This window comes from Physeter macrocephalus, chromosome 10 (assembly GCF_002837175.3).
Source record: "Physeter macrocephalus isolate SW-GA chromosome 10, ASM283717v5, whole genome shotgun sequence".
Lineage (NCBI taxonomy): Eukaryota > Metazoa > Chordata > Mammalia > Artiodactyla > Physeteridae > Physeter > Physeter macrocephalus.
The window spans coordinates 50,052,398-50,075,296 of NC_041223.1; the positions used below are offsets into that span (position 1 = coordinate 50,052,398).

The 22,899-nt window shown below is 38.4% G+C and overlaps 1 protein-coding gene and 1 pseudogene across 2 annotated transcripts in view; both read right to left on the reverse strand.

Moving 5' to 3' along the window:
• Positions 1-22,899, reverse strand: part of RPF2 (ribosome production factor 2 homolog) — a 39,482-nt gene that overhangs the window by 3,618 nt on the left and 12,965 nt on the right. The window contains exons 5-8 of one of the 2 annotated variants that reach the window (XM_055087553.1): positions 22,343-22,424; positions 21,598-21,674; positions 15,760-15,859; positions 5,660-5,762 (exon numbers count right to left, since the gene is read on the reverse strand). In XM_055087553.1, the coding sequence (XP_054943528.1) occupies positions 5,660-5,762; positions 15,760-15,859; positions 21,598-21,674; positions 22,343-22,424 (362 nt within the window). Of the gene's footprint in view, positions 1-5,659; positions 5,763-15,759; positions 15,968-21,597; positions 21,675-22,342; positions 22,425-22,899 lie in introns of both variants that reach the window. The other variant, XM_055087554.1, reaches the window with a different exon arrangement.
• On the reverse strand, positions 19,597-20,147 carry LOC112062090 (ubiquitin-conjugating enzyme E2 D3-like; annotated as a pseudogene).

The following is a 22,899-nucleotide window of genomic DNA, read 5'->3' on the forward strand; positions in this document are numbered from 1 at the left end:
CTTGTTGCGGAGCACGGGCTCTAGGTGCATGGGCTTCAGTAGCTGTGGCATGTGGGCTCAGTAGTTGTGGCTCGCAGGCTCTAGAGTGCAGGCTCAGTAGCTGTGGTGCATGGGCTTAGTTGCTCTGCGGCATGTGGGATCTTCCCGCACCAGGGCTTGAACCCGTGTCCCCTGCATTGGCAGGCGGATTCTTAACCACTGAGCCACCAGGGAAGCCCAAGACCAAGTATTTTCTTTAGTCTACTTATTTTCAAAAATAAAACATAAGAATATGCAATATTGTTGAGAAACAGCAGGTGATACAGTTCTAAGAAGTGGAATCCTTTGATTTGACTTCTTCATCTTACGCAAGATTTACATGATTATAAAAAAATCTTAATTGGGTTTTTGAAACATTATATTACATGATTGATTAACAAATTCTTATTTCTCTAAGACCTATTCAGAATCAACTTTTCTCCACAGCACAGACATTTACTGATCTCTATAGACTGGAATGAACTTAATATAACAAAACCACAACTTTCTGGATACAATATGTCCAAATAGCTCTGGATTTGAAAGCATATGAAGGATACAATGGGGAGGAAGGGAGACTCACAAATTCTTTTTTTGTGAGAGATACCACAAGAACTGCTCAAAGACCTGAAGGTTATTTGAATTAAAAGACTCAATTTGTTACTGTGGCCAGATCTCCATACAGGAAAAAAAAGGACTAAATAATAATGCTTTAAAAAGATCAGCCTTTTCACATAAAAGCCGGAGTGTGAAAAGAGGCAACAAGTGACATGAGAGAAGAGAAAGAACAGAAGAGGAAAGCAGAGTAAAGAATACCCAGGAGAGCAGCAAACACCAGGAAGCAGGAGTGAGTGTGCAAAAGCTTGTTAACAGCCCTGTGTCACATGAAGACAACCAATCAATACAGTCCATTCACAGGAGGTGCATTTACTGGCTATGGAAGAGTCATAATGATAGATACATTGTATCAGACACAGTAATTTATACTGAATTAAACAAGGCAAAAAAAACAAAAAACAAAAAACACAACCTACAACTTAGGATAAGTAAAGAGCAGAAATGTTAAAGAAACAAAAAGATACTAACATTAAAAGATAAAATAAATATTAGTATGGGGCTTGAAGAGAACAAGCACAGGGAAAAAGAACCTAAACAAGGGTCTTTAGGGCACTCTCCTCACAGTGGTTCCAGGAGAAGAGACCTGAGAGAAGGCCTATCTCAGGCCTACCATAAGGGAAAACATTTTTAGGAGCTTAAGTTGGCTAACATCATGGCATCTTCCCTAATACCTAATTCACGCATATGGGGGCAGTGACCATTTGATCTTTTCTATCCCAGGTACTTCTGCAGTTGCATCCACATGTTCAGTACCTCCAAATAAATGATATTTACCATGCTGAACTCATATCAAGACTAAATCTTGGGAATTCCCTGGCGGTCTAATGGTTAGGACTCCACGATTCCACTGCAGGGGGCACAGGTTCACTCCCTGGTCAGGGAACTAAGATCCCGCATACTGTATGGCATGGCCAAAAAAAGAAAAGAAAAAGAATAAAAGGAAAAAAAAAAAAGACTAAATCTTGATTAATATCTTGTGTTCAGTAGATTACTTTTAAAAAAATATCAAGGAAATCACACATATAAAATTTCAATGAAAAAATTTTCTACCACTTAAGATGCTAATTTTCAGCTAAATGGAAAACTTGTCAATCCAGAACAGTTCATGTACCTTTTTATTTATACAAGTGCCCTCCTAATGAAGTAAATCTTTTGAGCAGTATAGAAAATTTTTTCCAAGTAACTACATATAACTACATCTGTTGCTATTTACTGAAGAATTAAGTTACAGTGCCATACTGCCTGTGTAGATGATCTTATCTTAATCACTTCACTGAGTATGTTCACTATTCTATTTCATAGAAATAAAAGGAAACTTTCTCCAGTTGTCAGTTCTCTTCATATGGTTTCTCGTGATAGGGCTATCATCTTTTCCTTTTATTAATAGCTTTTAACAGTGAAATCTAGAATCTAAAATCATTGGGACTTCCCTGGTGGTCCATCAGTTAAGACTTTGTACTCCCAATGCAGGGGGCCTGGGTTCGATCCCTGGAAGGGGGACTAGATCCCTCATGCCACAACTAAAAGATCCCACACTCCTCAACGAAGATCCTGCACACTGCAACTAAGACCTGGTAGGTGGGAGGGAGGGAAGGAGGAAAGGAAGGAAGGAAGGAAGGAAGAAAGGAAGAAAGAAAGGGGGAAAGAAGGAAAGAAAGAAAGAAAAAGAAAGAACTGAAAGCTTAAAAAAATCAATTGTTAATCCTTTAAATAAACAACCTGTTTACTCTTTCTCAGAGGAAATGTATTAATAGAGAATTTATAAAGGATTTTTGTGATTATGCTAAGGAAAATGAAGAGTCTATTAAACATCGACTCTAAAAAAACAAAATGAAAACTATTTCCTTTACCCTCAATGCCATCATAGACACTGCACTTCTTTTTAAAGACAGACATTTTGATTCCAGGCTTTTAAATCTCCAGCCAAATATCTATTGCCCAGAACCTTTACACCCCATGTAAATCTCCATTTCAGATCTTAACCTCAAGCTTTGTTTTGTTTCCCTATAAGCTCTAAATCAAAAGTGACATTCAGTTCTGCAAGACTACATGGTATAAGACGCAGGGACACAAAGACAAACAGAACTCAGTACCTTCCCTCTCAGAGTGGGTTTACGCTACTAGATATGTTAATTGGTAATTTCTATAATATATTTAAATATGATTTGCCTATTTCTTGAGAAAGACTGGCATTACCACTCTTGTTTAAATTGCAATTTCCTTATTTTTCTCCCTTCCATATCCCTCTCTTCTGTTGACATTCTGTTTTCATTACTTAACTCCTTGCCTAGAATGTTGTGCTTGCTTTTTAAGGTATGCTAATACTTCCTGTTTTGCATAATTCTCCCCATAAAACCTACCCAATGCCATGGCAAAGGCATACGTGGCAGTTACTAAAGATCTTCAGTTTCATATTAATAGCTCTGGCCCTATAGTGAATAAAATTCTCCAAGGAATTAATTATTATAGGATATACAGGAAGGTGCCAGTAACACTATGATTTATTTCCCCAAAAGAGGAAAGGTCAAAGGTTCTATTCATGTAATTCCATGCTCAGAGTTCCTTTCATCCAAGAAGCTCAAAACCATTTTATAAGCCTTATTGATCTTCACAAATTAATAAGTGTCAATATTAACTACTACCTTTAACCAACTGCCTAAGGGCTGGTTGGAAGAGGGCAGGACACCCAAGAGCAGCCTGTGAGAATGCCTGAGGAGCCACACTAGGTCAGACACACTTCTCTGGCACATTCCCACCTCTATCTGCACTCCTCTCCCTCTCATAAAGGAGAATTATCCATCTCAGAGGGGCCTCAGAATTACCTACATGATATCACTACACTTTGCAAAGGAAAAACAGGGGACCTGAGAAGTGACTTGCCCATGTCATGTGGCAAAGCCTGGCACAGAGCCAGATCACTAGGCTCAGAGGTGATGCTCATTCCTGGGACCACCTCTTCCTTCCCCTCCCAAGCAGAGCACAGCCCTTGGAGGCTAAGCTAATCCACATCTAGGGATTTTCCTCAGTAGCAGCTCGCTCTCAATCACACTGTCCATTTTCTATTTCAAATCAATAGCTAGTAGGTATTACAGGATATAGATATAAAAACCTGGGATTAAAATTTTACACTAGGGTTTCTGATCTTAAAAATTCAGATCTTGGGACTTCCCTGGTGGTCCGGTGGTTAAGAACCTGCCTTCCAATGCAGGGGACATAGGTTCGATCCCTGGTCGGGGAACTAAGACCCCACATGCCATAGGGCAACTAAGCCCTGTCACAACTAAGCCCATGGGCCTCAACCAGAGAGCCCACGTGCCGCAAACTACAGAGCCCACGCACTCTGGAGCCCACGCACCAAAACTAGAGAAGCCTGCGTGCTGCAACTGAAAGATCCTACATGGCGCAAAGAAGACCCCGAGTGCTGCAGCTAAGTCCCGATGCAGCCATAAATAGATAAATAAATAAATAATTTCGTAAAAAATTCAAATCTTTTTTTTTCATTATGGTAGATCCCATGCTAACCTAACAGTGATTCCAGCAATTACATACGTCTTAAAGTAAGTAGACGGACGAATATGTGTAGTTACACTGCCAACTTATCCTTGTTCTTAAGCCTGATTTGCTAATTTTCTGTCCATTTTGCTTTATTTTCTCTGCATTTTCTTTCTTTCTTTACAAATTTATCTCTCTTTTCACTAAATGCAAGTTCTGGTAGAAGAGAATACTTCCTTTGAAATTGTTCACCATGAGTTTTAGATTATTGTTATTATTCATTTCTCATTCTCAAAGACTTTTTTCTCTATATTTTTAGCTCCTTTGTATCCCAGGGTCTCCTTGTTTAACATAAGTTTTCAAAAAGATTTTTTTTTGTTAGTGATTTTTCATCTTTTATCTCTTGCTCTATCAATAGGAGTCACCTACTTCATAATATTCTTAACCACCCCAAAATCAAGTTTGGAAATGCAAACAACAGACTACAGGGACTTCCAATCTCAACTAGTTAAAAATGATTATAAAATCCTTTGCCCGTTATTATTTAAATGAAAAAAAATAGAAAAATAGAAATGGTGGTACCACTCATGTGGTGAAAAGAACCGAGCATCTCTGACTCCATACAGTTGAGACAAAGATGGAAATTACTAACAAAAAAGAGGTGATTACTTAGTTCATTTGGATGTTCACTGGACACAAGCTGGTCAACCATGTATTCCGTTATGATAAAAAAACAAAATTAAAACCATGGATGAAATGCTGAAGTCCACAAGTGGTTGCACAAATGGCACCACTGCACGAAGACACTGTCAACACTGGGCTGTCGGTGCTCAGGCCGCACTGCCACGCCACAGCGCGAAGCAGATGTCAGGCTGAATTCAATGTACCAAGGGAGGCAGTTAGTGGGAGTCAATGTATTCTCTAGGAAAGTATGCGCTCCATCTATCAGTGCTAACACTTTATTTTAAATAAGGAAAAAAACAAGTCATGCTTATCTCAAAAGGCAGTTGCAGCAGGTCATTAAGGTTTTTATGAAAACAGAATGTGCTTGTTAGGATTTATATTTATATTGTGGTGGGGGTATGGGTAGAGGCCTGAGCTGGAGAAAGAAGGTAAAATGAATCTAGCCACTGAATCTTCTTATTACTTGCAGACTCTATTTTTTAGACTCAGGACTTTGAGATTTGCTTTGGCTGGGCTAAGACTTGTGGCTTGGCGCTCTAAATTTAGTCAAGAAAAACAGAGAGATACTGCATAAAAGTATGGCGAGTCAGGACTGAATAAGCGTTCTAAGCTCAGAGGGAGTGTAGCGTTTGATGCCCCAGGGCCCTGGAAAAGCAGGGGAGGCAGAAGTTAGCAGGGGAGTGACACATCTGAGGATCAGCACAGAGCTCCTTTGTCACTGCTATTCTGCAAACTCTCCAAATAAACTTTGGGCCAGACACCAATTCTAAGTCTGAGCTCTATAAAACAGTCACACTAAAATGCTAACCCTGAGGATTAACAAAAACATGCTAAGAAATGCACTTACTTATAGCTTCGAAAGTAAATCTTCCCATTCAGTGCAGTGAAGTGCAGAACATACTCTAAACCAGCCAGGCGGACATTTGATACTGTGGGGCCTCTGAAGAAATCTAAAAGCACACATCAGGTTGTTTAAAAAAAAAAAAAAAAAGATTAACATACCTTTAAAATTCAGTTACAAATCAGCTGCATTCTAAACGCAACTCTCTGTATCTTATCTAAAAAGCAGCACAAAAACTGATCCCTGAAAAATCTGATGGTCCCGCCCCTCTACCATTTAATCTCATGACTGTATTTCTGTTTAGTTCACTGAGCCATGTAATTTTTCAGTTTTGCAGTTCTCTCTCTAAGCCAATGCTCAGCACCAGAGTATAACAGGTTTACTGTGAATAGTAACTTTTTTAAAAATGTAAAACAAGGTATAAAATTTTAATCAACTAAGACAGATAGGTTAAGATGGCAAAAGTCTATAAAAATGGCTGTTCAAACTTTGACTATTAAATTGAACTAGTGTCTGTTATACGGCAGACGCCAAAAGCAAGAAAATTCTAACAAGGAATCTCAATTATATGAGCAAAGAAAAGCTATCTAGTGTCAAAGCCAGAAAAGAACCATCAAGATCAATGAGTAGGCTGTTTTCCCACAGAGTGGTAATAAGTGGCACATGTGAGATAATTTTAAATGATACACAGGCAGATATAATCTACAATGCATTATTTATGTTATCATACACCATTTTCCATTGAGAGTAGGGACATAAAGTTTCCTTTTAAAAAGAGGAGTTAATTTAAAGAAAAATCTCCAGTGAACAATGCTATGGATACTACACGGACATCGCTAACGTTATAAAGGTGGCACATGAATGAAAAGAGTTTGGAAAACAGCAAACAAGTTTGGTCACCTCATTTTACAGATAAAAAGACTGAACTTGGGGGGAGGCTAAATGGAAATACATGAATAATATCTAGCTAAGAAAAAGTTATGCATAAAAGGGTCATCCAAATTAATTACTTAGGAAGAGGTGCCCTAAGACAGGTGATGTCATAAACAGGAAATACCTCTTTCTGTCCCAATCTGCAGCCACTCAGCACTTGCTTCCCTCCTCCCATTAGCTCATAAGATGGGAATTATCTCCAGGTGCATGAACATATACATCTTTTATAGTTTGCTTTTTCCTTCTTATAGATAACTAAAAGAAAATCACATAACTAACATACATAAAGCAGACGTTAAGTGTGCATACCCTTGTACACACCACCCTTCCTTACTACCACAAATAAAAATCCCTTGGGGGTACTTTTGTAAACCAAATATGTACTTTTTCAAGGTATTTTGATCTAAAAATTGGTTTTAATTAATGAAGAACTTTCTCATAGTTTTGCCAAAACCTGACTCTCCTTCAGTGGCCAAGTTAATAAAGCCCCACTCACAGTTGTGGCAGCATTACTGAAGTCAGAGTCATTCTGGGGAAAAAGATATGTACATTCCAGTCTCCCCGAAACAGTTTTTGTAATGCAAACCTTACAGGCATGTGCTTTTACCATAAGCTTTTAAGAAAGAAAGAAAAAAAAGAATGAAATGAGGTAGAAAGTTTTAAGAACATTGACCCTTACCTCACACCATACACAAAAATTAACTGAAAATGGATCATAAACCTAAATTAAATGTAAGATCTAAAGTTATAAGACTTCAAAAAAATATTTATAAGAGAAAAAAATCTTTGCAATCTTGGGATAAGCAAAGGTTTCTTAAACAAAACACTGTATGCACAACCATTAAAGAAAAAAATTGGATAAAGTATACTTCACAAAAATTTGAAACTTCTGCTCTTTAGGGCTTCCCTGGTGGCACAGTGGTTGAGAATCCGCCTGTCGATGCAGGGTACACGGGTTCGTGCCCCGGTCCAGGAAGATCCCACATGCCGCGGACCGGCTGGGCCCGTGAGCCATGGCCGCTGAGCCTGCGCGTCCGGAGCCTGTGCTCCGCAACGGGAGAGGCCACAACAGTGAGAGGCCCGCGTACCGCAAAAAAAAAAAAAAAAAAAAAACTTCTGCTCTTTAAAAGACATCTGTTTGCAGATGATATGATACTATATATAGAAAATCCTAAATATGCCACCAAAAAACTACTAGAGTTCATCAACGAATACAGTAAAGTTGCAGGATACAAAATTAATACACAGAAATTTGTTGCATTTCTATACACTAACAGCGCACTGTCAGAGAAATACCTAGGAATAAACCTACGTAGGGAGTTAAAAGACCTATACTTGGAAACCCGTAAGACATGGATGAAAGAAATTGAAGACAACACAAACACATGGAAAGATATACTGTGTTCATGGATTGGAAGAATTAATATTGTTAAAATGACCATAATACTCTATAGATTCAATGCAATCCCTATCAAAATACCAATGGCATAGAACTAGAATAATTTTAAAATGTGTATGGAAACACAAAAGACCCAAACAGTCAAAACAATCTTGAGAAAGAACAGAGCTGAAGGAATCATGCTCCCTGACTTCAGACTACACTACAAAGCCACAGTACTCAAAACAGTATGATACTGGCACAAAACCGAACACATGGATCAATGGAACAGAATAGAGAGCCCAGAAATAAACTCACATACGTAAGGTCAATTAATCTATGACAAAGGAAGCAAGCATATACAATGTTGAAAAATCTCTTCGGTAAATGGTGCTGGGAAAACTGGACAGCTACACGTAAAAGAATGAAATCAGAACATTTTCTCACACAATATATAAAAATAAACTCAAAATGCATTAAAAATCTAAATGTAAGACCAGAAACCAAAAAAACTCCTAGAAGAAAACATAGGCAGAACACTCTTTGACATAAATCGTAGCAATATTTTTTTTTGAACCTGTCTCCTAAGGCAAAGGAAACACAAGCAAAAATAAACAAATGGGACCTACTTAAACCTAAAAGCAGAAGATCTGACTAGACATTTTTCCAAAGAACACATACTGATGGCCAACAGGCACATGAAAAGATGATCAACACTGCTAATCATCAGAAAAATGCTAATCAAAAGCACAATGAAATATCACCTCACACCAGTCAGAATGGTTATCATCAAAAAAACCACTAATAACCAATGTTGGTGAGGATGTAGAGAAAATGGAGCCCTTGTAGGAATGTAAGTTCTACAGGCACTAAGGAAAACAATATGGAGGTTCCTAAAAAACTAAAAATAAAACTATCATATCCAGCAATTCCACTCCTGGGTACATATCCAAAGAAAACAACACACTAATTTGAAAGGATACATGTACTACCTCAATGTTCACAGCAGCATTATTTACAATAGCCAAGATATGGAAGCAACCTAAGTGTCCATCAACAGATGAATGGATAAAGAAAATGTGGTGTGTGTGTGTGTGTGTGTGTGTGTGTATACACACACACACATATATACACGTATATATATGTGTGTGTGTGTGTATATATATATATATATACACGCACACACACACACATACACACAATGAAATACTACTCAGCCACAAAAAGAATGAAATTTTGCCATTTGCAGCAACATGGATGGACTTGGAGAGCATTATGCTAAGTGAAATTAGTCAGAGGACGACAATGTATGATATCACTTGTATGTGGAATCTAAAAAGTACAACAAACTAGTGAACATAACAATAAGGAAGCTGACTCAGATATAGAGAACAAACCAGTGGTTACCAGTGGGGAGAGGGAAAGGGGAGAGGCAAGAGAGGGACAGGGGGTTAAAGGTACAAACTACTATGTATAAAATAAATAAACTACAAGGATATACTGTACAGCACAGGGAATACAGCCAACAATTTATAATAACTGTAAGTGTAGTATAATCTTTAAAAATTGTGAATCACTATGTTGTATACCTGAAACTTACGTAATATTATAAATCAGCTTTACTTCAATAAAAAAATTTTTTTAAAAAAAGACATCACTAAAAACAAAAAGGCAAGGGACTTCCCGGGCGGTGCAGTGGTTAAAGACTCCGTGCTTCCACTGCAGGGGGAGTGAGTTCGATCCCTGGTTGGGGAACTAAGATCCCACATGCTGCATTGTGTGGCCAATAAATAAATACATAAATCAATAAAACAAAAAGGTAAGCCACAGACCAGGAGAAAATATTCAAAGATTATATGTCAGATAGACAAAAGACTTATCTCACACACATACACACACACACTCTTCCACATTAGTACTCAATAAGAAGACAAATAACCAAATCAAAAAATCAGGCAAAGATCTGAACAGACACTTTACCAAAGATATACAAATGGCCAATAAGCACATGAAAAGATGTTCAACATTATTAGTCACCAGAAAATGCAAATTAAAACTGCAATGCTACCACTCCTTTATTTTGGAGATTTGACTTTGGAAACATATTACTGTCAGTATTCAACACCTATTAGAGTAACTAAAATTAAAAAGAATGGCCTACCAAGTATTGACAAGGAGATGGAGCACCTACAGTTAGTGGGAATGCAAAATGGTGCAACCATGTTGGAGAACAGTTTGGCAGTTTCTTAAAAATGTTTAACATACACTATTCAAATGATCCAACCATTCTATTCCTAGGTATTTACCCAAAGGAAATGAAAACATAAGTCCTCACAAAAATTTGTATATAAATGTTCATAGCAGTTCTCCTGGTAATAGTTAAAAGCTGGAATCAATCTAAATGTCCATCAACAGATGAAGGTATAAACAAACTGCAGAATAGCTATAAATGGAATACTGCCCAGTTTTAAAAAGAAATGGAGGATTGATACATACAACAACATGAATGAATCTCAAAACAAACTGAGTGAAAGAAGCCAGGACAAGAAAAGTACATACTGTATGATTCCATTTATCTAAAATTCTGGAAAATGCAAAAATGATAGAAAGCAGATCAATGTTTGCTTAGAATAGAGAAAAACAATGGATTGCCAAAGGGCACAGGGAAATGCTGGGGGGTGATGGAAAGGTTCTGTATCTTGATTGCAGTCGTGTTTTTAGAGGTATATAAATATGTCAAAATCCATTAAATTTTAAAACTTTAAATATGCGCATTTGGACTTCCCTGGTGGCACAGTGGTTAAGAATCCATCTGCCAATGCAGGGTTCGATCCCTGGTGCAGGAAGATCCCACATGCCGTGGAGCAACTAAGCCTGTGCGCCACAACTAATGAGCCTGTGCTCTAGAGCCCACGTGCCACAACTACTGCAGAGGGCCTAGAGCCCGTGATCCACAACAAGAGAAGCCACCGCCTGCGCGCCACATCGAAGAGTAGGCCCCACTCGCTGCAACTAGAGAAAGCCCGTGTGCAGCAACAAAAACCCAATGCAGCCAAAAAATAAATAAAAAATTTTTTAAAAAGAATTTAAAAATAAATATGTACACTTGATTGTATGTAAATTATACCCCAAAAATTGCTTAAAAAATAATTTAAAATGAAAAAACTTAATAAAGTTATCCCTAAAAATTGAAAACAAAATGAAATGAACCTGTGTATTGGGCTGAAGGCATAATCATACAGAAGAGGACTGTTTCAAGTGACTTCAAAACACAGTAATTTGACCATATTCCTAATAGGATATATAGACATATAGAACTGCAAAAAAAAAAAAAAAAAACCCACAAAAAACACAAAAAAAACAAACACCCTTCAATTGCACTCAATATTCGTATTACCAGTAGTAATAATGGTATTTTATTCTGAGACTGTTGTATGTGTAGTACAGTATAAAGTAAATGCATCATTATGTTGGAGTCATTGAGAACCTGGATTCTTGTCATGGATGAAAGAAGGTACATATGTGTACATATCCTTCTGTCCTAAATTTGAGTTAGAAGTTTCAGTATGAACTCAGGATATATTTTATCTTAACAAATAAATCTCATAGTTCTGTCCACTGAAAAAGCCTAGAAACAATGACCAACCCAGAAATACTCCCTAGCACACAAAATGTGATTTCTAAAATAATTTCTCACTTTAAAAAAAAACCCAGGATCCTTACAGAAATAGCTGATTCCAGGACTGGAGCAATTAAAGTACAAGAGGAGTCGAAAACCTCAAGGGGGTGATGGATTAAAATGTGTTGAAACTCAGAGCACTGTCAAAAAGGCTGACCCTAAACTGGGCAGGAATGATGGTTGAGGTAAAAATGGAGATATTATGAGAATAGGGATAAGGAGAAAAACCTGGTTAAATAGAAATAAGGGGGTAGAAGATAAATTGGTTATAATTAGAAGGAAAGCCCCAGTTTGGACATTTTTTCAATGGATCAATTCCAAGCAAAAATAACACCTTTAGTGTGACTGTGTCCATGAGTAAAAACACTGGGAAAGGGCACAGGAGGATGACCAGGGTGTTGACCGGGAAAGACAGGGGGATGTGGAGTCAGAGAATGGATAAGATTCTGATTCTGACACTTACTAACTCTTCACTCTGGACATAAGTGAACTGGTCTCAATTTCTTCATCCACAACATGGGAATAATATTACCATAATGAACTGAATGTTTGTTTGACCTCTAGTGTGACTATATTTGGAAATGAGGCCTCTAAGGAAGTACTTAAGGTTAAATGAGGTATGTCATAAGGGTAGGGTCTGCTCCCATAGGATTAGAGTCCACATAAGAAGAGACACCAGAAAACTTAAACCCCTCTTTCCTCTGTCTATCTCCCTCCTTCCCTTCCTCCCCAAGGAAAAGCCTTGTAAGCACAAAGCAAGAAGCCAGAAAGAGAGTCCTCACCAGAAACCTGGACTTCTAGAACTGTGAGAAAATAAATTTCTGTTGCTTATAAGCCACCCAGTCTATGGTCTTTTGTATGGCATCCTGAGCAGACTAATAAAATTATCTCTGTAGAGCTGTAGAAAGGATTAAATTTAATATATTACCTGACCTAATCTATGGCAGTTATTTTCATTATTATATGTATTAAAGTGGAATAAGAATTAGGAAATGAGGAAGGTTAAAAAAATTAAAACAATGACCACAGATGTAGGTATGACCACTAATATAGACAAAGGCAATGAAGAAAAGAAAAAAACCCAGTTAGGTAGTTAAGTTAAAGGTAGGCTTTAAAGGGACACTTAATAAAACTAACCTATTACTTGATTCATGATCATCTTTATATACCAGGAGTAATCATACTAAAAAATAACCATAAAAAGAAGGATGGACTGGGAGTTCCATGGTGGTCCAGTGGTTAGGATTTGGCGCTTTCACTACTGTGGCCTGGGTTCAATCCCTGGTCCTTTTTGGGGAACTGAGATCCCGCAAGCCACATGGCACAACCAGAATTTAAAAAAAAAAAAAAAATTAGAGGCTTCCCTGGTGGCGCAGTGGTTGAGAGTCTGCCTGCCGATGCAGGGGACACGGGTTCGAGCCCTGGTCTGGGAAGATCCCACATGCCGCAGAGCAACTGGGCCCATGAGCCACAACTGCTGAGCCTGCACGTCTGGAACCTGTGCTCTGCAGCAAGAGAGGCCACGATAGTGAGAGGCCCGCGCACCGCGATGAAGAGTGGCCCCCACTTGCCGAAACTGGAGAAAGCCCTCACACAGAAACAAAGACCCAACACAGCCATAAATAAATAAATAAATAAATTATTTTTAAAAATGAATATCTGCTTAAAAAAAAAATTAGGATGGACTGAATCAAAAAATAGGCACTGGTTTTCTGTAAAGAAAAGCAGGACCTGCTAAGATTAACTACAAATCTATATAATATTTAAAGCAAAAGAGAAGCAAAATTCGAATGAACAAAATGGGTGTCTGGCATGAAAATACTGAAGCTAACTTTTCTTTCTGGCCAATTACAAAAAGAAAACAAAAACACAACTTCCAAACAGGAAAAAAGCCCTTGATAAAATTCTCTTTACCTACTGCTCTACATTATTTCATTTGAACACACAACACAAACCAAGAAGTCTGCAACTTTCTTACTTCTTATTTATATTAAAAACTCAACTTTGCTTAGTGTCAGACAATGTCACTCCATCCTGCTACCTGTCTTTCTTCTTTCTTTATTCCTTTTTGGTTTTCACTCCCTCCCTCTCATCACTGCATTATGTGGTTATTCCTGCCATCTAGTGGAAGCACAAAATAGTAAGATAAAACCATTTAAACAGAAGCAACAAAGCTCTGTTATAACAAAATTATAAGTACTTCCCTCACTAATAATAATTATACAGAAGAACAAGGGGAAAAAAGCAGGAAATCTGAGCCAACGCAGTACAAGTACTAGGAATCTTGGCTAAAAAAACTCCCTTGATGTTTCGGGCTATGTAATATTCAAAGAAATGTTGGTCGCTGTCTTCCATGTATGATTTTTTTTTAATTAATTAATTTTTTTGGCTACGTTGGGTCTTTGTTGAGTAGCCCCCGCTCACCTCAACTAGAGAAAGCCTGCACGCGGACTTTCTCTAGTTGAGGTGAGCGGGGGCTACTCTTCGTTGTGGTGCACGGGCTTCTCATTACGGTGGCTTCTCTTGTGGAGCACAGGCTCTAGGTGCGTGGACTTCAGTAGTTGTGGCATGCAGGCTCAGGAGTTGTGGCTCACAGGCTCTAGAGCACAGGCTCAGTAGTTGTGGCGCACGGGCTTAGTTGCTCCATGGCATGTGGGATCTTCCCAGACCAGGGATCGAACCCGTGGTCCCCTGCATTGGCAGGCGGATTCTTAACCACTGCGTCACCAGGAAAGTCCCTTTTCTTTTTTTTTTTTTAATTCATGGAAAACAGAAGTAAGAACCTACAGCAAAGACTCTGCAAAGGAATTATTCACCATGGGCAGGATGAAGAGCAGAAGCAGAAAAGCACAGGCTTTGGGTTTTGATTCTGCTTCACCTACTTAATAGCTCTTAACCTCTCTGAGCCTCCAACTTCCCATCTGTAAAATGAAATGTTACCAAACTCAAGAGCTTTAGTAAGGATTAAACAGGTAACAGTGATACTTAGTTTTTCAAAAATAGCCATTATGAACAAGAGAAATGAGAAGTCCCGAAAACTGTATTCCTAACAATAAGAGCATAAATAACCCCAATAAGGAAAAACAAAAGCAATGTGTCTGCCCACAAACCTTCTTTGGTTGGCTCAGATTTGTAAAGAGCATGCATATAATTTATTTATAATATATACCCCACCAACTTTTCAAAAGTCATCTAGGGAAAAGTATATAAAAATCCAAAAGAAGGGCAACCAAAAAAGTTAAGCCATAGCTTGTAAGAATGGTGCAAGAAAAGCTCAAATAGAATAAATTATTTAAACTTCAGAAAATGCCACTGAGTATAAGGAGAGTTCATATCTTTAGGGACAAACTAAATTACCTTCCAGAGTTAGAAGAGAGCTGACAGATGTGATCACACAATATTAAGTATTAGTAACCGTTAAGAAATCATGGAGAACAATAATGCCAGCTTTTCAAAAAAGGAGAGAAAAAGTGGTTTAAAGTTGGTAAATTTAACATCAATCTCTGACAATAACTATATATTGTATATTGGATTTTAAGAAGGTGGCTTATGAACACATAAAAAGTAATGTAGTCATTAGATAAAACATTAGGAATGAGCAGAGTTCACTAAGAACCGATCACCTATAAAACCACCTTATGAGGGTTTTTTTGTTTTTTTTTTTAAAAACGGAAAAGGGAGGAATGAAATTGGTGGAGATTAAGAAAGCAAGTTATATGGGGTTATAGTGTGAAAAGCTTTGTATATCAGACTAAGAAAAACTAGTAGAGGTTTCTGAATTGGAAGTGGATGATGTATAATAATCTTGAAAATTTAACTTTTCAATTTTCTAAATTTAATTTAATAATGCCAATAATGACAGGAGATGGGTGCAAGCATTAAATAGGTTGGTACCAAAGTACTAAACCATCAAAAAGTAATAATGATCTATAGAGTATAACATCCTTTTCACTCTCTCCTGCTTCTAGTGGGGAATAAACAAAATAATGAAAAGGAAAAAAGAGATCAAAGAGAAAAAGCTGTATATCTAGAGTGAAGTTGCAAACTGCCACGACCGATGGCAACTCCTAGAATGCCTACCTAAGCTATCCTGCAGATAAGTATTAAAATACTTACCAATAAGAAGGCTTTTTAGCCTTCTGTAGTCTTCTGTTACATCAAAATCATCACCTGCGAATATTAACATGGGTTTTGTTCCCTCCGGACATTTACTATTCTTAATATCTTTAAGGGAGACAAACTTCTCGATACCTACTTCTGTTACATCAAAATCATCACCTGCGAATATTAACATGGGTTTTGTTCCCTCCGGACATTTACTATTCTAGGAAATAAAAAAAAGTAATTATATAATTATCAAGTCTAAATTGTTTACATGCTGATTTTAAAGCAGTCAGTATTTATATATAGCGGAGGTCCCCAACCCCTGGACTGGTATCGGTCCACGGCCTGTTAGGAACCGCGCCGCACAGCAAGAGGTGAGCGGCAGGTGAGCGAGTGAAGCTTCATCTGCTGCTCCCCATCACTCGCATTACGGCCTGAACCATTCCCCACCCCCCCATCCATCTGTAGAAACTTGTCTTCCATGAAACTGGTCCCAGATGCCAAAAAGGTTGGGGACTGCTGATACACAGTGACTCATTTTCACATTTTTCTTAACTGTCCTAAAACTATGTCTATGAATGCTGATTTTATTTATTTATTTATTTTGGCCACATGGTGCGGCATGCAGAATCTTAGTTCCCAACCAGGAATCGAACCCGTGCCCCCTGCAGTGGAAGCGCAGAGCCTTAACCACTGGACCACCAAGGATGTCCCTATGAACACTGATTTTAGACTTAAAACCAGAGTGGGGATTCTTTAATTTACAGATTTTTATACTAAAAAATAATTTTTCATTCCACTCCCTCTTAGTGCCAAATTAATAAGTGATTAAAGAATGATATGATACTTTTTATCACTTTCTATGCAAAGAATAAAATAAAAAGCTAAACTTGCTGCAAAACAAACACAACCCTCTAACAGCCAAAATCTCAGAGTCAAAATAAATTTAATTTCTTTGAATTATTTGTAACAATGTGCCTTTCCTACTGTGTCACATAAGCAGTATTTTTAAATGAAAGCTAAACTGAACTACCAACTAAACATTCACATGGGAAGCAATACAATGTTATACCAGCTACAGAAAATATGGGCAATCCTCACTCAGCAGGATCGAAGCTCTACTCTAAAAAATATTTTGTCTAGTTCTGGATTTTCTTTTCCTTCTTTTTTCTGGCTGAACCACACAGCTTGTGGGATCTTAGCTTCCACACCAGGGAATGAACCCGAGTCCTCGACAGTGAAAGTGTGGAGTCCTAACACTGGACTGCCAAGGAACTCCCTAGTTCTGGATTTTCTATACCAAAAAGAATGTGAATTTTTGTTTTACCAAAGTGAAAGAAAAAATCAAATAGAAAAAATTATTTAACTGAAGGGTTAATTTATGGAGGAAGAAGAATCGGTCTGAGCTTCCCACTGATTCTAATTTCTCTGCTCTGACACTAATCAAGGATTATCCAAGTGGAGGGGGTGGGGGGAGACAGGACAGCAAACAAACAAACATCCTCTGCCCTTGGACCAGAGGTCACGTGTTGCTTCCCTGTTCACCACGACCATTCTTGTTGACATTCTCTGCTTCCAACGCGAACCTGAACTGTCTATACTTAGGAGATGGGCCTAAAATCTGTCTGATTGAGGGACTGAACAGACCTTCCAGACCCAATGACTCTCCTGTGCTCCATCTGTGCCCAACTAACCTTTAATTTTAAATCATCTCATTTCTTAGGCTTATTTTATGCAGAATAACCATCCCTAGAATTTTGGCCATCTTAGAATACAGGCTTCTAGAATAATCACTCTATTTCCTGGTAGCGTCTAATCACCTGTTGCTTAAGAGTTAACAGAGGGATGAGGCTTGGCAATAAAAGTGGGCAAGTAAGAAAAGAAATGCCTGGTAAAGATGTCTTAAAAATGAGGAGGTGGAAATAAAGAAGAAATAAATATGGAAGGAAAGTGCAACAAAACATGCAACTCCAAAACAAACTAAAAATACGAGGTTGTAACCAAATAATGGGGTCAAAGTGAAGGGGACTGGCTAATAGTCTATATAGGGATTGCCAATGTAAGCACATTCTCATCAATTAATGAATTTTATAGTTATGGATACGCTCCATGAGTGAAAATTTCGTACTCAATGTATTTTTTTTTCCCCACACCAAAACAGTACTTTATTTTGTAAATTTTGACCCATTATTACTCCCATGTTATGGTTTTTTCAGCTGTCAAGTGTACAAGGTGAAGAAAAAATTTAGTTAGATGGGGGTTGCACCTGGAAAATAAATTTCTTAAACTCCATATACACGTTTCAAAACTGCTGGGTCCCAAGTCCATCTACGAACCCCCGGGCTGCCAATATCATGTGCAGCATACTAAAGCTACACTATCTGAGTAGCTTATTAATTCTGCATAAATCAGGTCAATCAATATGTCAACCTGTAACAGACTGCACACTTTTAACTGAACATGGCAACTAGAACTTTACATCATCATTTGATGTCAAACAATGAAGCAAATCCCAACAGTATATACAAAAAACAGCTTTGATTTACAAAAGATTGTTCCCATACTGATTAATCCAGGGAGCTAACTCATTGGTTTATGCAACTTTATTGAAGAAAAATAAATCAGGGCTTCCCTGGTGGTGCAGTGGTTGGGAGTCCGCCTGCCAATGCAGGGGACACGGGTTTGAGCCCTGGTCCGGGAAGATCCCACATGCTGCGGAGCGGCTAGGCCCGTGCACCACAGCTACTGAGCCTGCGTTCTAGGGCCCGCGAGCCACAACTACTGAAGCCCGCGTGCTGTAGAGCCCGTGCTCCGCAACAAGAGAGGCCACCGCAATGAGAGGCCAGCGCACCGCGGCGAGGAGTGGCCCCCGCTCACCGCAGCTGGAGAAAGCCTGCGTGCAGCAACGAGGACCCAACACAGCCAAAAATAAGTAAATAAAATAAATAAATTTATTTTTAAAAAAAGAAAGAAAAATAAATCAATTACTGGCAGAGCTATTAGTTGATCGCTCATCCATTGACAACTTGCATCATTTATTCAGTGCTACATTAAACAGTGTACTGTAAGATAGATTAATAGCTCCAAGCCTCCTAACAATTTAAATGAAAATTACAAAATGTTTGAGACCCTATTTTGGAATACAAAGGGTGTTTGACTTCCAATTTCCATTCTCTGTAGAACAAGAACAGGTCATTCCTTTATGGACATGCATAAAATACATCACATTTTCTGTCCTGTTGATGCTATAAATTCTGACTTCCAATTTCCATTCTCTGTAGAACAAGAACAGGTCATTCCTTTATTGACATACATAAAATACATCACATTTTCTGTCCTGCTGATGCTATAAATTCAATACCAATTTTCCAGCCACGTCAGTTACGAGCATAAATTATATCATGTAACCTCAAATCTCTAACAGTGGAAGGCTTACACATGAATGGATGCTGCTAGAATAATGTTGCTTCCTTTGATGTGATAACTCAGCATCCATCTCCCTCCCTCTCAGATGATTCTTCAGCATGTTAGAGCAGTGAGGAATGGGTTTAGTCTCATAACCAAGTTAGAGTGAAGACACTGGCCACATAATACACACGCTCCATTTTTAAAAAAATTCTGAATCTTGGGCAACTGTTCTCTTGTAACTACTTTACAGTTTCTAAAAGCAGTTATTGTCCAAAGCTGGAAGCACTTAAGTCTTCTCAGATGAGCATGTGAATGAATGGAGGGAGGTGTGCAAAAAATAAAATGAAAAAAGATGAGGTCTGATAGGGGAGCAACCGGATAAGAAAATCAAAAAAGGAACAGTAATTTAAAGTTTATTCCAGCTATAATGCAGGTTATTCTGACTTTAAGGTAGCATCATATGGCATACTTCTGAGTCTGTTCCTAAGATATTCTGTTGTACTTATCTCTCTCTGTTTTATAGATCCACGCAATCTCTGGCACTAGAGGGTCATGTGGGTTTGGATCACATAGCAGTGAACAAATAGATAAAAGAACTTTAGAAATAGTTAAAGCAGGAGAACACTATGATCTTAGAATATCGAGACAAATGCTGCCATTACTGTTAATATTTGGATGATAAATTCTTGTTGTAAATGAAACCTTAGGTGGTTTGAAGGGGTAGTCTGTAGGAAAATGAATTGTCAAAAGGAATACACCGCCTTGATATGGGCTGTCATTAGGTCCCATAATTGTGGCTTGCCAATGATACATATCATCCCCAACTGGACCTGCAAAACATTGTGCTGGAGGGTCATGGGCCAAATCACTAAGTTCCTTATTAATCCGTTTCAGCACCATTGTCTGTGCTTTTCATCTGGCTCCTCACTATTTCGGTGTGTGCTCAAAGTTCCGGCCAAAACTCTTGATTATCTTGGCAGCTGGGAAGGATTGTCTCTTGGTCTTGCACCAGCTCTGCCATACACAGGTGCAGAGGGGCAGGGGCCTCCCTCAAGCTGTGGCCTCGGCCTCCTCTCCGCGTGGCAGCTGGTGCCTCCCTGGCCCTACGGGGCTCACGTGCACGACACAGCCACAAGATCTAGTACTCAATTTAAATGGTTCTTGTTAAGAATACGCCTGCCAAAAGATACTGATTTTGTGGTTCAGTTTAGAAGCTGCACAGTGACGGGGTATTTCTTTGCTTTGGAAGGGAAGTGGAAAGAGCAGAGGGGTTGGCATGCATTTTCCATTACAAACTTCAATATCCTTTCTTTCAAAGCCCTTCAGTCCTAATCTTGGTTATACCATTTACTGTATGTATGACTCTAGGTCACCAGTGGAATTCCTCTGGGCCTCAGTCACCAAATCTATATAATAGGGAAAATAATTTCAGCCTTAGAGGGTAGCTAAGAGGTCTTAAGTGAAATAATATATTTGATGGACTAGATTAAGCCAGGAGCAGAGGTCTGAGGGAGCAGAAGCCCAGTTTGGATCCAGGAACTGCATTAGGACAGTTTTCTTGCCTTTCTGTTTCATAATCCCATTCAAACAAAGGAGACACAAAGATGCAAGTCCTCAAGGGGAAAAGTGAACTAGCAATTTGGTTCCCAGCAGCCAAAATACTATAGGATCAGCCAAAGCTTCCTAGGTTTAAAACAGGGCTCACTTTGAAAATTGTGGGGACTTCCCTGGTGGCGCAGTGGTTAAGAATCCGCCTGCCAAGGCAGGGGACATGGGTTCAAGCCCTGGTCTGGGAGGATCCCACATGCCACGGAGAAACTAAGCCCGTGCACCACAACTACTGAGCCTGCGCTCTAGAGCCTACGAGCCACAACTACTGAGCCCACGTGCCACACGAGCCACAACTACTGAGCCCACGTACCACAACTACTGAAGCCCGCGCACCTAGAGCTCGTGCTCCGCAACAAGAGAAGCCACCGCAATGAGAAGCCGTGCACCGCAATGAAGAGCAGAACCCCTGCTCGCTGCAATTAGAGAAAGCCTGTGCGCAGCAATGAAGACCCAACACGGCCAAAAATAAATAAATAAAGAAATTTTTTACAAAAAGAAAGAAAGAAAGAAAATTTTGGTATTTCTGAGGTTCCATAAAATGGGTGCTGTGATAATTCAGTGGGAGAGGAGAGCATCCCAACTATGGGTCTAGACAAGAGTTAATAACGACTCTGAAGTCTAACTGCCTACATATGTGTTATACGCTGTAAACATCTCCCTCTTTTTAAAGGTAAAATGAAATTGTGCTTTTTAGTTTAGAGCACACTAGAATAAAACCAAAGTTCTTTCTTATTTAAGTTACAGAACTGTATCTTTACTCTTCACCACAAGATGTCACTATTGCCCAAGAGCAACATTATAAAATGCTTATTTTTATGATCAGTATCTTACCTTAATATCTTTAAGGGAGACAAACTTCTCGATACCTACTTCAATCATATCCAGCACATGGTAGTCATACATACGACCTAGAAGGAAAATACATTTTCTTTTAACCATTTATTTTTTTCCCAAACAGCTGCCTTATATTCACCTACTTATCTGCATGTTCATAATGTCCTAATATCTGCCTCTTTTCTTTCTCCTTAAACCTCCCAAACATGTCCCTTCTTTCTTAAATTTTCAACTCTACCTAGAATGTATTGTTCCAACTTTGGACCTGGAAAGGATCTTAAAAATCACTTAGCCAAACTCCCTTACTTTACAGAAGAGTAAATAAAGGCCCACAGAGGGTAAAGGGCTTTACCTAAGCCAGTGAGCATGCCAGCCCAAGCCTCAAAACACAATACAGGGCAAGGGTTTACTTTCAAATGTATTCATTATACAGGTATTTATTAGGGAAGGGTTAATTTGTGTGTGTAAGTATGCTACTTCTTTTTTTCTAACTCTAATACTGATTTAGGATATATGTTTTATATTTGAAAAACTTCCACAACTTGAGGTAGGGTGATATTTACATGCCCCTTCTTTACCTGAAGACTGGTAGGTAAAAACAAATTTTATTCACACGCACAAGGAAAATAAAAAACTAGTTTAGTGCTTACTGGCTACTCCTGAAACCTCAATACCATCAATTAATCTGAGTCACAGAACTGACTCTATAAAATAAAAGTATTAAAAAGTAAATGATATTTACCTATTACTAGATTATTTGGCCGCTTCTTATTATGGGAGCCAAACATGAATAAAGAACAATCTGACTTCTTTGAAAAAAATTCCTGTAAAACCAAAGAAATCTCCTTTAATCAATGCATAAATGTAAGAACCTTAAGAATTGTACCTCTTTGAAATAAAAGGCATCCAAATTGGAAAGGAAGAGGTAAAACTGTCATTATACACAGAGGACATAATACTATATATAGAAAACCCTAAAGACTCCACACAAAAACTACTAGAACTGATCAACATAAATAAAACAAAAAGACAACCTACGGACTGCAAGAAAATATTTGCAAGCAATGAGACTGACATGGGCTTAATTTCCAAAACATACAAACAGCTCATACAATTCAATAACAAACCAACCTGATCAAACAATGGGCAGAAGACCTAAATAGACATCTCTCCAAAGAAGACATACAAATGGCCAAGAGGCACATGAGAAGATGCTCAACATCACTAAATATTAGAGAAACACAAATTAAAACTACAATGAGATACCACCTCACACCAGTCAGAATGGCCATCATTAAA